The sequence below is a fragment of the Stigmatopora argus genome, chromosome 4 (genome assembly GCF_051989625.1).
Source record: "Stigmatopora argus isolate UIUO_Sarg chromosome 4, RoL_Sarg_1.0, whole genome shotgun sequence".
Classification (NCBI taxonomy): domain Eukaryota; kingdom Metazoa; phylum Chordata; class Actinopteri; order Syngnathiformes; family Syngnathidae; genus Stigmatopora; species Stigmatopora argus.
In genome coordinates, this window is record NC_135390.1 from 20609736 (window position 1) to 20624177 (window position 14442).

The 14442-nt window shown below is 40.8% G+C and overlaps 2 protein-coding genes across 6 annotated transcripts in view; one reads left to right on the forward strand and one right to left on the reverse strand.

The window, feature by feature from the left end:
* Positions 1-728, forward strand: part of ddr1 (discoidin domain receptor tyrosine kinase 1) — a 67554-nt gene extending 66826 nt beyond the window's left edge. For all 5 annotated transcript variants that reach the window (XM_077597823.1, XM_077597826.1, XM_077597822.1 and 2 more), the window contains one exon: positions 53-728. In XM_077597823.1, the coding sequence (XP_077453949.1) occupies positions 53-193 (141 nt within the window). In that variant the 3' untranslated portion in view covers positions 194-728. The remainder of the gene's footprint in view (positions 1-52) is intronic.
* Positions 729-2144: 1416 nt separating this feature from the next.
* Positions 2145-13526, reverse strand: flot1b (flotillin 1b). The gene is made up of 13 exons (XM_077597828.1): positions 13418-13526; positions 12866-12922; positions 12156-12231; positions 10635-10725; positions 8735-8878; positions 8551-8670; positions 7116-7211; positions 6486-6638; positions 6238-6419; positions 4719-4764; positions 4490-4627; positions 4243-4407; positions 2145-3512 (listed from the first exon to the last, which is right to left on the reverse strand). Exons 2-13 carry the CDS (start codon positions 12906-12908, stop codon positions 3483-3485), a joined length of 1284 nt encoding a protein of 427 aa, XP_077453954.1. The 5' UTR covers positions 12909-12922; positions 13418-13526; the 3' UTR covers positions 2145-3482.
* Positions 13527-14442: the final 916 nt, after the last annotated feature.

Here is a 14442-nt window from a genome sequence, read left to right on the forward strand (position 1 = left end):
TTTTGCCGTCCCTATCGATCGCTCCTCCGCTAACCCCCTGGCAACCCCGCAGGTGTACCTGGGAAAGCCCGCCGTGTGCCCTCAGGGTCTCTACGAGCTCATGTTGAGCTGCTGGAACCGCGACTGCAAGCTCCGACCGTCCTTCGGCCACATCCACGCCTTCCTCACCGAGGACGCCATGAACATGGTGTGATACGCGCCATTTTTTTTTCCACACTTTTGGTGGTCTTTTCTACTTTTTTGGTGGATTGGGGCTGCTGAGACGCTGCTGGCTCAGTTTATTCTCACACCCCACCCCCCAAAAAAAAACCAGTAACCGAGTTTGACGTAGAATAGATGTGGGGCTCAGCTATGTTTTTTTAGCGTAATTGTGGTGGTGGGTGCCTTCTGCGTTAGGAGCCTTTTCTTCTTTCTATACGAGGACAGGAAGTTGACATTTCCACTTTACGACGCTTTGTCAACGCTTTTATCTGGACCTGTAGGTCAGCGGCTACGTTTACATGGACACCCAAAAAGCTGATTGGAATAAGAATGCTTTGCGCGCACTTCATTCAGAGTACTGTATTTTCACGACTATAAGGCGCACATAAAAGTCTTACATTTTCTCCAAAATAGACAGGGCGCCTTATAATCCAGTGCGCCTTATATATGGACCAATACTAAAATTGCATACCTGTCAACCTCTGCCGATAACTGCCCTTATAAATGATTATGATTCCCCTTACAAACCCCCCAAAAACCTTACAAACACCGTACGAGTCGTACGGTGTTTGTAAGGTTTTTGGGGGGTTTGTAAGGAGAATCATAATCATATATACATATATGTGCCATGCCTGGCTGCGCCTATAAAAACGGTGCGTCCTTTGTGTGTTTAAAATACAGAAATAGCACTCGTTACCGACACTGCGGCTAAAAATACGATGCGCTGTTTGGTCGTGAAAATACGGTATTTGAACTCGATCGAGCACATTCCGATCAAGATTTTATCCCGATCGTTTACGTCGATTGGCGCTCATGCAAACTCTTAATTCCAAAACTGGAATTAAAATCTAGTTGAAGCAAAGCGAATGAAAGACCGAACTTTATTCATGACAAACACGGAGATATTAATTGCTGAACGGTAGGGAAACAGAAAACTTGTGACATAACGCTAATTTTTTTTAAGTAACACGTTGACGTCGAAGTAGCTACAACTTCTACTATTTCCGCTACAGTTGGTCAATCAACACGTCCAAATATTTTGTGACCGAAAACTAATCTGATTCATACGTTTAGTGTCCATGAAAACGGTGAACAGATTAAAGTAAAAATAATTGTCAATGAAAACGTATACAGTTTTGCATGTCAAATATGACTTTACTTCCTTGATAGTCCAAAATTTTCATGTTAAAAAATGGCTAAAAATTAATCTAGGCTAGCACTACTAGCTTGATCAGTAATTCAGTTTTTCCATGTAAAAAAAAATGACTATAATTCCTCTACACTAGCACGTACTATGTAAAATAAATTGTTTATTTTACATGGAAAAGTGACTGAATGACAAGCTAGCACATGCTAGCGTAGAGGAATTCTAGTCTTTTTAAAATAGCTAAAAGGCCTCAGCTCCAGTAATTCAGTTTTTCATGTAAAAAAATAACTATAATTCCTCTACGCTAGCATGTGCTATGTAAAATAAATTATTTTACATGGAAGTGACTGAACGTCAAGCTAACACATGCTAGCGTAGAGGAATTCTACTAGTCTTTTTAAAATAGCTAAAAGGCCTCAGCTCCTGCACTTTAACATATATTTTAACATATTTAATGTGGGAGGGAGCTGATTAGCCCCGAAGCATCACGGAATGTATTTTTACTTACCGATCGCCAAATGGCGGTAAGTATCCTGCCGTTTGAGTCCTTTTCGATACACTGTAGTTCAACTAAACTTGTATTTTTATAGTACGTGATTTGTTTAGTTTGTACATAATATAAATACAAATCGTGTATTTTCTGTACTATGGAAATTTCTCCATTTGGAGGCTTCTGTATTTCTGTAGAAATGCTTGCTACCTTGACTGTTGTCATCATTTGTGCTGGTTATTTTTGTAGATGTTTCAATCAAAGTTAACCGCTTTACAAAAAAATAAAAAAACATAACAAAAGCAATGGAATTGTAACTTTTATAGTAGAATTTCCTGTGATAACAGATAAATGCTCCACATTTAACAATACAGCACACGTTTAGACACGGAAATAAATTTAAAAAGGGTTACAATGAAAACAAGAGGCATCCGTCGTTGTTAGCATTATGGCTTGCTCGGGTTGTAAAATTCCAACAAAGTTTGACAACCCAAGTCCAATATAGAACATTTCTTACCTGAACACACGAGCTCTGAGGTTTGATAAGGAATTTGAACGATATTTAAGATAGCAGGCACTTGGCGGCATGACGCGTGCATTCGGCTTTGGGTGGTTAGTAAATAAAACGTACAAAAAACAAACTACTACAGCTTCATTCGAAACGTGGACGATTAGTCGTGGAACCAGCGCGTCTTGGTTAGTAACATTATCCATATACCAAACACTTTCGTTTGCTTTTCGTAGCTAAAACGTGCACTCGTTCCTTTTACGTGACCTCCAATTGTACTCATTTTTATGCCATTGACGCCGATTGACCGAATTGTTTAGATATATTTTACTTTATTACATTTTAAGTGGGGTTTTTTTTTGACAGAAAATGTCTTGATTGTGAGGTGGCAGGAAGATTATAGTATACATGTTTGATTATATTAAAATAGAATTAATGCAAAAACTTTAGAGGCTACATCAGTAATGTTTTATCTTTTAATCTTTAAAGCAAAGAGAATATAACTACTCTAAAAGGTGCATGTGTTAAAAAAAATAATAAATCATATTTAAAGTGAGGAAACAATTAGTTAGAATTTAACTTTGAAATCTTATCAATTAAAAAAAAACAGGGAAAATTTAAAAGCTAAAAATTTCCTACTGTTTTTGAATACTTCCAGTCATTAAAACATCTTCAATTATAATAGTCATAAATCTCAAATTTTTTTCTATTACAATTTGATTTTTTTCCTCACATTTTTTGAACTATAAGACATTTTCTTCATTTTATATTAATCTAATAAATGTTTCGACTATTGCGACAAATCACTACTTTTTTAAAATTTTGTGTCAGCAATCCCATAATATTACACCTTTTTAGAATAACATTCTTTTGAGCGAGGCCCTCCCACACTTTCTCAATCCAGTAGAGTGTAACGATATTCACTACATTAGCTCACTTTGCATTCTATTTCATTGTCTTAATACAGCATACATGGAGCGGGCGATAAACACGAAACACGCTCTCGATACGCAAACTTTCTGTGGCGCCGCGCCCGAAGCTTGACCGAAATATGATGAAAGGTTCACATGCACTCGAGGGGGGAGGGGTCGGTCGGCGGGAGTCACGAGCGTGGTCATCGAGGCGCCGCGTCGTCTTTAATGCACGCGGAGGGACGTGCCCGTGACCTGCGCACGGACGGCAACAGCGGGTTAGAAACTCTGCGTGGTGTCGCGGGGTTGTACGGACAAATCGTTGACCGGATAATTCGTCGCCAGACAGTTAGAATAACAGACGAACTTAGGGTTTCGTTAAGAGGGGAGAGATTTGTTTTAGGGTACTCGGACGTTTCGTCAAAAGACGTTTGGTCGAACGGACGTTTGGTCGAACGGACGTTTGGTCGCCGGGTTGTTACTGTTGAAACCACCTCTCAAAATTATAATCATGAGAGAGAGAGAGAGAGTTTAATATCTAAATATCTAATATCAAAATATCAACAGTAAACTCATAATTTGACAGCGAGCAAACCCGGCAACCAAACGTCCGGTCGACCAAACGTCCGGTCACGTTGTTTTAGTCGAAGAGGAAGATATCATTTTAATGGCAACTGACACTAATCTCGATTTATTGTCAAAAAGTATGCACTGGTATAGAGTTGATGGTTGTCAGGTGCACTATCGAACGTACCGTCGCAAAACCAGAACATACTTTTTGCCAATAAATCGAGATTAGTGTCAGTTGCCATTAAAACCATATCTTCCTCTTTGACTAAAACAAATCTATCCCCTCTTAACGAAACCCTAAGTTCGTCTGTTATTATAACTGTCTGGCGACGAAGTGTCCGGCGACGAAATGTCCGGTCAACGAACTGTCCGGTAACGAAATGTCCGGTCACGGTCGTGGATGGTGTGTGGGTACCTGAGAGATGTCCACCCCGGTGAGCTTCTCCACGGCGGAGGGCACGCGGGTCATGATCTCCAGAACCTCGTTGGCCAGCTTGGCGGCGCCGATGTCCCCGCCGCCGCTGGACACCATGGTGACCTTCTGGGCTGACGACAGCGGCTTGCTGATCTCCTCGGCCATCTGCGGGAAAGACAGACGGGTGGACATGGAGTCGAGTGCCCCGAGATTGGCGCCCGGGCTACCGCTCGGAGCGAGAACCGACCAGAGGCAGCTTCTCCAGCAGCATGTCCACCATGGCGCCTTCTCCGTACTGCTTGAAGGCTTCGGCCTTCTTGGACATCTGCTCGGCCTCGGCGCGACCTTTGGCTTCCAGCGCGAACGCCTCCGCCTCGCCCTTCATCTGCACGGACGGTCAATGAAAATGAAAGCGTAAGTCTTCGGGAAGGAAGGTAAGACAACGACGATGGCGGCGGGGGGGAAGGGGGACGCACTCGGATAGACTCGGCTTCTGCCTCGGCCTCCATGATGAGCTGGAGGCTGTCGGGAGGAAAGAGACTCGTTAGAGACACTTTGTCGATGACAAATGCTTTTAAAAAAAGTCAAAATGCTGAAAATTTCAACTTGAATTTCAAGTCACGAGTCATAATAGAAAGAATAGCAGTGCGAGAGCAGCCATTTAACGTTCGCTTCGTCTTCACGATTATTTATTAGGAATGCACCGAAAATATTCAGCCATGCACTTGTGATTGTGTCTGCAGAATCGATGCGTTATGGCGTTTCATCCGTCACCTTGCAGTTTCATGTCAAGTTTAATTCGTCCGCATACAAGCTGTACCCTTAATTCAGTCTTTTTTTTTTTTGCAACAAATACGGCGTACATGTGATAAAATTCGGTACTACATTCAATTGATTGGCAAACTTGAATTAGTGTGATATAAAAAGGCCATGCAGAGAGTGATCAACACTTCCCAGAAGATCCTCTGCTGCTCTCTGCCCTCACTGGAAGACATTGCCAGCCCTCGTTACCTCATCAGAACATTGTCGGGGACCTATACCACCCTGGTCACACAACCTGTTCCAGCTGCTGCCCTCTGGCAGACGGTACAGGTCTCACAAATAGGCTTAAGGACATTTTTTTCCCACATCCATCAGGACTCTAAACTTTCCGTAACACGACACACAATCCCTTCCCAACCCTAATAACTTCGGGGTGAGGCAACATGAAAAGACGTTGGGCGGTGATCTGCCTCATACTGGCTGACTAAAGGTAAGTGAGAGACAGTGAGAGGTAAGTGATCCACTCGGGGTGATGCTTTGTATCCATCACGGCAGAATGCCAAATTACACGTCTGAAATTATCACTTATTTGGGTCTTTTGCCGGGAAACACACCTTAATGGAGAAGCACTACCAATTTTGTCATACACAGCTGGCTATGATGACAATTAGGCTTTTGTCGAGTCAATGATGATGACAAAGCCTATGTCCGATTATTATTATTATATCTGTTTGTGCCGGTACTCGGAAGTTTCTGCGAAAGACGTTTGGTCGAACGGACGTTTGGTTGCCGGGTTGTTACTGTTGAAACCAGCCCTCAAAATTATAATCATGGAGTGAGTTAATATCTAAATATATAATATCAACAGTAAACTCTCTGTCATAATTTGACAGCGAGCGAACCCGGCGACCAAACGTCCGTTCGACCAAACGTCCGGGGATCAAACGTCTTTCGACGAAACGTCCGGTCACGGTTTGTGCCTGTTGGAGACAATTAACGCCATCTTGGATGGGTCACATCCAATTTGATGTTAGTCTTTGGCGCACCTCCCAAATCCTTACCCCATTTTTTTTACACCAATTGCTACTTGTCAATTTGACTCGGATGCATTGCGAATCCCAATGCGACCATTCCCCGCCATCCAAATAAGTTGGGCATCTAGCACAATCAGTGGCAAGCAAATTAGTCTCCAAACTTGGAGTTCAAGCAAGAATCATGACATTTGGGCTTTACCGCTGGGCCTCTGCCAGCCTCTCCAGACGATACTTCTCGGCCTCAGCGGGCTTCTTGACCTTGGCCTCCAGCTCCTTCTCCTTGCGGATGATTTCCTGCTCCTGCAGCATGATCTGCTGGCTGCGCTCCACCACCTGCACTTGCATCTTCTCTTCCTCGATGCTCTGCTTGGTCTTGGCCACCTGCGAGAGGGCCGAGATCATGCTCGGTCGGGTTGCCGTCGGGGAAACGGGGAGGAGTGGACGTACCTGAAGCTGATAGGCCATTTCCGACTCCGCCTTCTTGGTGTTGACCTCCATGTCGTAAGCCGACTTCTTTAACTCGTAGTCCCGCTGGGATTTGGCCATCTCGATTTCGTTCTTGTACTGGGCCGAGACCTTCTCCTGCATCGCTTGGGCCTCCTACAAAGGTAATACGTTTTGAGTTTTTCCATTATAGTCTGGCTTGATTTACTTGACCTTTTTTCTAATTCAGTTATTTTTAGTATGGGAATTTACTCCTTTTTTAGGAGTGAGTGTTTTTATTAGTTTTAGATTTTCATAATCTCTAGTATTTGAACTTAAAATGTGTTCAGTCACACAACTTTGTAGAGAATACGGAAAGAAAGAGATTTCGTTTGTAAACGCATAAGTCTCCGTGTTTTAATTTGAACTCCTTTTATTTCAGTTCAAGAAAATGCTTTCCACTGCTAGCATTTTTCATTGTCTTATTTGGCTCGTGACATGAATAGGTTTATGCTTCATTGCCTCATTTAGGCAAAGTGTACCCCATTAAATCCTAAAAACTTTTTTGCCATTCTTTAAGATATTTTTCAGATTGAAACCGCTGTTCAGATGGTAGGAGTTGACACGAAAAGCAAAAAAAGTTTCCATTCTTACCCTGATGACGGCGTCCCGCTTGTACTGCGCCTCCCCGATCCTGGCGTCCTTCTGCACTTGAGCTGTCCTGGCCTTGCCCAGTGAGTGGAGGTAATCCTGAAATTGACACTTTGCTTATTCACCCGTTCCCGATATTGACGATGCCATACCTGTCAACCTCGGCCAATTGATCCCCTTATTAATGATAGCAATTCCCCTTAAGCGATTAAAAAAAAAAGGACAAATGCAACACGGCACATGTCTACTCACATAGGGTACACGTAAAACTCTAAAATGTACTCCAAAAAGGACCACATCACAATACTATTAGCAGTCCCCGATGATATTTTCATCTGCCACCAGTGACCAGGACGATCCGGATTAGAGCCAGAATAGGTAAAAATAGATTGGTTTTACAAAAAAACTAAAGAAAAAAAAAGGCCCGATCAGAAAACGTATAAAATATGGGAAAAACCCAGTGGCGGGCCGTCAGGGCCTTCTCTGCTGGCCTAAGAAATAACTATCATATATTATATTTTGTCCATTAGTACTTATGAAATAATTCCAAATTGTCTGTTAGCTTCCTTTCATTGCTTTTCCCCCTGGTTGCACTGCTTCCAGATGTGTTTTCATATTGAAGGATTTAACCAATCACATTTCAGCCATTACTTGTTGCCAGGGTCAGAAATCTGCCTCAAAGCCTTCACAATCAGTTCTGCGGGCTCTGCTGCATTAAACAAGCGTCGATAAGACTGTTGCTTTAACCAATCAGATTTCGAGTTGGCAACACCACAATGTATTGTCGCAGGCATAGGGATACGTCATCGTTTTCACCAACTGTGATTAGCTACCAAATTGTATCTGGAGCTAGCAACACAAGCAAATATATTGTTGTGTTGATTTAAAGCCATTTTCAAGACGGAATATGCCAGAAATACGACAGGACAGGCTCGACTTTCAGCATTAGCTTCGATGGTGATAGAAAAGAAGGAAGAAAGAAAGGAGGATGGATGTTGTGTACAGTTAAAAAGGATTTTTGGTGAGTAAAACATGGCTATATTCCTAAATAATATTTCAATTGTGGGCCTGGTTCTGATATCTGAAAAGCTCCAGTGTTTGTATTTAATCACTAATTGCTGCTAGGAAGTGGATTTTACCAAAATTTTGTGCATTGATTTATTGATTATTTTTTATGTGTCGCAAGGTTTTATAGCCATTACATAGTTTTTGAGGGTTGGATTGATTCGTTGAAGGCGCTACGAGAAAATGCACCGACCGCCACTGGAAAAACCTATAAGTTGACAGGTATGGGAGCCGTCAGTCATACGGGGAAAGATCAATGAAAATGAATTGGATGCTTATCGCCATTAATGGCGGCTGGAGAAATAAGCTCCTCCCTCTACTCCAGTGTTTCCCAACCTGCAGCATACTTTTTGCAAACATTGCTCAACTCCACCTGATCATCGTGGACATCCTTGAGGGTGTAGCTGACTACGCCGATCCCCATGTTGACAAGATCCGAAGAGGCCACCTTAAAAACCTGCTCGGAGAACTTCTTGCGGTCCTGGTAGATCTCCTGCGATGTGTCGGACCAGTGTTTTAGTCCCACGTCAGCCCCGCTATGTAAGAGTCCGCCTCACCTCTACGGTGAGGTGAGCTATGATAGCTCTCTGGTGGCCCTCCAGCGTCTCCAAGGCGATCTGGGCGATTTCAGCCTCTGATTTGCCCATGAACATTTGGCAGGCGGTGGCTAGCATCTCTTTGTTCTGCCCTTGGATCTTCACCTGTGAGATAGAAATGTGTTAGACACACAATGGTGTTCCTTTGATTCTGATAAAAATTGAAAATGTTCCTTCATTTCGGTGAGCAAAATCACTTTCCAAGGGTTTTTGACACAAATTTACTGGGAAAAAAAATCTTCCTCCTTAGCCAATATAGTAATACCTTGACATACGAGTGTCCCAACATACGAGAAATTTGAGACATGAGGAAAATTCCGAGCTAATTTTTGCCTTGAGATACGAGACAAATTCGAGATGCGGGCATACGAAATTGATAGGTTCATTAATAGTTATACTTTAATAAAAGAAAGTAATAATCCAGCGTTACTTCCAAGTGAGAATCAATCCTGACTCGTCCTCGTCACAGACCATTCTCAAGAAACCAATCCTCTCCTGTCCATTTAGTTGACTTAGAATCAAAACAATTAAGGTTATCTTTTTCAAAACAATTGCATTAGCGGTTAACCGAATAACACAATTAAGGCCAAAAAACAACTGCAACAACAATTGCAAATCAGATATTCAAAACAACAATTAACATACCTGTTAACCTCTGCCGATAACTGCCCTTATAAATGATTATGATTCCCCTTACAAACCCCCCAAATAACCTTACAAACACCGTACGAGTCGTACGGTGTTTGTAAGTTTTTGGGGGGGTTTGTAAGGGGAATCATAATCATTTATAAGGGCAGTTATCGGCAGAGGTTGACAGGTATGAATTAAGGTCGGAAACCATAAACAACTGCATAAGAATTTAAACAAGCAAGCCTCCATTCAGCAAAACAATTACATATTATTAGGTGAACCGAGCAACACTATTTTAAAACAATTTGCCTGATCCGAGGACTGTTTCAATTTCAAGTCACGAGTCATAATAGAAAGAATAGCAGTGCGAGAGCAGCCATTTAACGTTCGCTTCGTCTTCACGATTATTTATTAGGAATGCACCGAAAATATTCAGCCATGCACTTGTGATTGTGTGTGCAGAATCGATGCGTTATGGCGTTTCATCCGTCACCTTGCAGTTTCATGTCAAGTTTAATTCGTCCGCATACAAGCTGTACCCTTGGTTTAATTTGTTACCTTGTGATTAGGTGGTGAATTAGAACAAATAAATATGTTTTTCCATTGTAATATGCTGTTTTTGGTGTGTTTTTTCCAAAGGGTGGGAATGGATCATTTTGTATTTAGTTATTTTCTATAAGAAAAAATGATTAGAGATACGAGTAAACTGTTCATAACGTAAGCATCATTTGAGTCATATTCCAAATCTATATGTAATGATATCCTTTAGCTTGATTTCTTTTTTGGGGGGACGGGGGAACACTTGACCAGGTTGTGTACTGAGCACAAAACCAGAACATTTGCATGTCAGATGCTCTTTTAGGACAATCACTGAGGAAATCAGAAAACCGCAAAAACTTCCCATTAGATTTAAGGAACTGTACTTTAATTGTCTGTGTGCGGGTTGTGTTTTATACCTTAGCAGAAGGGTGGGGAAACTATTCTAGAAAGGGCCGCAGTGGGTTTTCGTTCCAACCGAGAGGAAACCTTTCCACCAATCTAGTTTCTTAGAAGTGCAATCAGTGGATTGCAGTCAAGTGCTTCTTGTTTCAGCAGAAACCTCATTGGTTAAAGTGTTTGTGTTGGATCGGTTGGAACAAAAACCTGCACCCACAGCGGCCCACGAGGACCGGTTTGCCCACCCCTGCCTTAGCCAAATGAAAATGTGTCAAAATAATGTCTCAAATGTTACCTGAGCGATGCCTGTGACAGAAATGGGGACACCATGTCGGGTGTACACTTTGTCACTCTTCACATTTAGAGTCAGCGTGTTTAGAGTGATCCTAAAAATGAAGCAAAACACAAATCAGGAACCCGTTTCAATATTCTTTGGCAAGATGATTTTTTAAAAAAAAATCCTATTTTGACTGCAAATGCGGTTCAAAAAAATATTTAACTTGCAAGTCAAGGGGCTTCGCTTCTGGGCTTGTACAGTGAGTGGTACCTCGACATACGAGCATTTCGAGATACGATGAAAATTTCGATCGAATAATTCGCCCTAGATAGGATCAAAATTTCGAGATACGAGAAAGCCAGGTGGCCAAGACATGAGTGGCTGTTTATCATTGTAGCACACTGTCTTTTTTGCCGCATCTCTTTCGTGTATAACAGATATCTACGAGCACTGGGCGGAGCTTTGCATTTTTCCAAATGTATGCAACCCCCCCCAACCTGTTAGCTCCCGTTGGCGGAGCGATTGCTAATTCAAGACTACTTCTCGTTGGCCACATCTCTTTCGTGTATAACAGATATCTACGAGCACTGGGTGGAGCGTTGCATTTTTTTCAGTGTTTTTTTTTTCCGTCACTCAGCCCGAATGGTGGAGCGATCGCTATTACGAGGAGTATATATTACTTCTCGTTGGCAAGTGGTCGTGCGTTATCCTATTGTGAGGACATTTGTGTGCATCATTTTCGGAATATTTTGAAGGGAATACAACAGCAAACAGCCCATCGATAGTGAAAGTGAGGGTGAAGGCGGGGCAAACAGTCCATCTGGCCAGGAGAAGGTATAAAAATGTAAAACAAAATTAGAATTAAGTTTAGTGTAAGGTTAGATTAAATTTATTTTTGAGTGTGTCTACATTGTAATCCAAGTTCATCTAAATGTGTTTATGTTATATTATGATTCACCGGTGCAAAAAGTCTCCCCCGCTCGAAACCCCGCCCCATCTATGTCCCTCTCTCTCTACCCTTTGCGAAATCCGTCTAATTTTAGTTCTATTAAACACATTTTAGTAATATTAAACCACTAGTTATGTCTTACATTGTTAATAGATGGTGATTGGAAGAAATAAAACATTTTTTTCCAATCCAATATTCTGTTTTTGGTGTTTTTTCAGAGGGTTTGAACGAATTAATTAGTTTTTAGTTCATTACAATGTGAAAGGTTCGTTCGAATTAAACTCGTATCTCGAGGTAACACTGTAGTAGCCGCTCACCTCGTCATGGTAACCGAAATGACACAGGGAAAATGCAAAACTACATCAACCATGAAAGGTTCCATGGGAATTGCAAGACAACAATGAAAAAATAATTTAATAACAGGGTTGTGTTACTATACAAGCCAGGCACAGCCAGGGAGGAGTAAATCAATTATCAACCCCTCCTTCAGGCCTGTGATATCCAACAAGACCAGGGACAGCTTTTTCGACTCATCTTCTTCTAGTAACAATGACAAAAAAATGGACAAAAAGGAAGGATGGCATCCTCACCTCTGGATTTGCTGAATACACGGGAGAACAAAAACCCGTCCTCCAGCAATCATTAAAGGAGGAGAGCGGCCAAAGCCTGCGGGGAACCAGAAGGGTGAGCAATGTAAACATGACCGTTACTAATGTGTAACCATCTGCAAAAAAATGTTACTTGATGCAGGATATCCCTGCTAAATTTAAATTACTGTTGTGTGACGTTTACTGGTCATCATAATCATATGATACGATTGTAATGGGAGTTGTTTTGCGTAATTAAGCAGTGTGATGATCGAATGACAGGCAAATCCAAAAGAAAAACCCAAGAAATTGGAACTATTATGGTTTTATTTGATAAATAAAAAGTTATTATATATATCACATTTATCTAACATGTTTTTACCATGCCCAACGCACTTTACATTTGTGAAGTAAATGTATATGAGGTTAAGAAATGGCTTTTCGGGTTCATTTGAGTGTCCAATTTCTAAAAATGTTCTTCATATGAACTCTAGGGACAATATTGTCTTAATTCCAATGTAAAACTTTTTATAACAAAATAATACCTTAAAAAATCAATTGAAAAAAGAATACAAATGCTTCACCACTCAAATAATCCTAACAAGTGAGGGTTTTCTCACAATTTAAGTGGTAATTAAGAAATAATATGTAACAAACCTAGTTCAAATTCAAGAAAAATAACGTATTTAAAAAATGTTATAAAGACAACTTACCCGAGACGACCATGGCTTCATTGGGTCCACACGTGTAAAACATTTTTGCAGCTTTGCCTGAAAAGATAAGTCAATCTAATTGGAATTAAACAAACACACAACAGTATTTTCTTCAAAATATATTTTTCATCATTTTAACTAAGAATAAAGTCTAGCGGCCTTTAATAGGAACATCATTTTAAGTAATTTAATAGGAACATTTATTGCCATACTGGACATTCATCGATTTAATTACTTGAGTGCTCAGCCACGCCGCGCCCACACGATCAAAGTATACATCTTCAAACCACACGAAGCTCAATACATTATAATAAAAATACAACTATATTCAAAAGCATTTTTGTCAGGTTTAAATCTTTTTTATATTAATTAAACGCCAGTGGTTGTTTTTAATCAGGCATAACATACTCCACCCCTTCACCCCCTTTTCGACGCCCCGACGAGCACATTCCGAGAAGCTTAACGGTTCCAAAATACGACAACACTCTTATTTCTTCTACCGCATTATAAAGTCGCATAAATAATAAGTCGTCTTTCGAATATTTCACTTACTGATACTTGACAGGTCGGTGTTTAATTCGCGTTAAGGCAGCTCGAGTAAACGGTTTGCTGTTTATCCTCGGAACGACAAAAATGTCTTCCAGACCGGAAGTGCCAAGTGGCCACGCCCATTCAATAATTAGACTTTGTTCCCCCCCTAGTGGATAAAATGGATGCTACACTGTATGAAATCGTGACGTCACCACACTGGAATGGCAATGTACAGTAAGTATAGTGGGCTGATACTCAAAGTTTAACACCTTTTAACCGTTTACAGGGCGAACAAGTACTTTTGGTTATTAAAAATAATTCAATAGCTTTTATTTGTTTTAATTATCAATTGTATTTTTATATTATTTTATACATCTATTTATTTTTTAAAAGCTGTTCGTGAATGGTCACATTTCAGTGCCATTGACAGTGCTCTTCATCCTGTTTTTTAGATAAACTTAGATAGACTTTTTATAAATGGATTAGAAGAACTGGATTAAAATCCCTGAATATTCCATTTTTTTATAGATCTAAAACAATGTTTATTTTAGCTTTTTTAAATATATTTTTAGATTTTATAAAATGATTTTTGAACTAAAAACACAGAAAAATGGATTAAAAAATGACAATTATTGATCTAAAAGGGGGAAATCAGGAAATGTAATATACATCTATACTCTTCATTTTAATTTGATCCTAAAACAGAAAGTCGGCACTCATGATTTACTTTCCTGGGCCACACAAAATGATGCAACGGGCCAGATTTCGCCCCCGGGCCGCCACTTTGACACATGTGAGCTACCCTATATCACAGATTGATTTCCCGATGGCCATATTGCGAGGTCCTCATTACCGTGAGCCTTGTATAGCAAATCGTAAGGTGAGGTTCCCACCCCTACTACAGTGGTACCTCGAGATACGAGCTTAATTGGTTCCGGGACGGAGCTCGTATGTCGATATTCTCGTAACTCGAACGAACGTTTCCCATTAAAATGAACTAAAACACAAATTAATTCGTTCCAACCCTCTGAAAAAAACACCCAAAA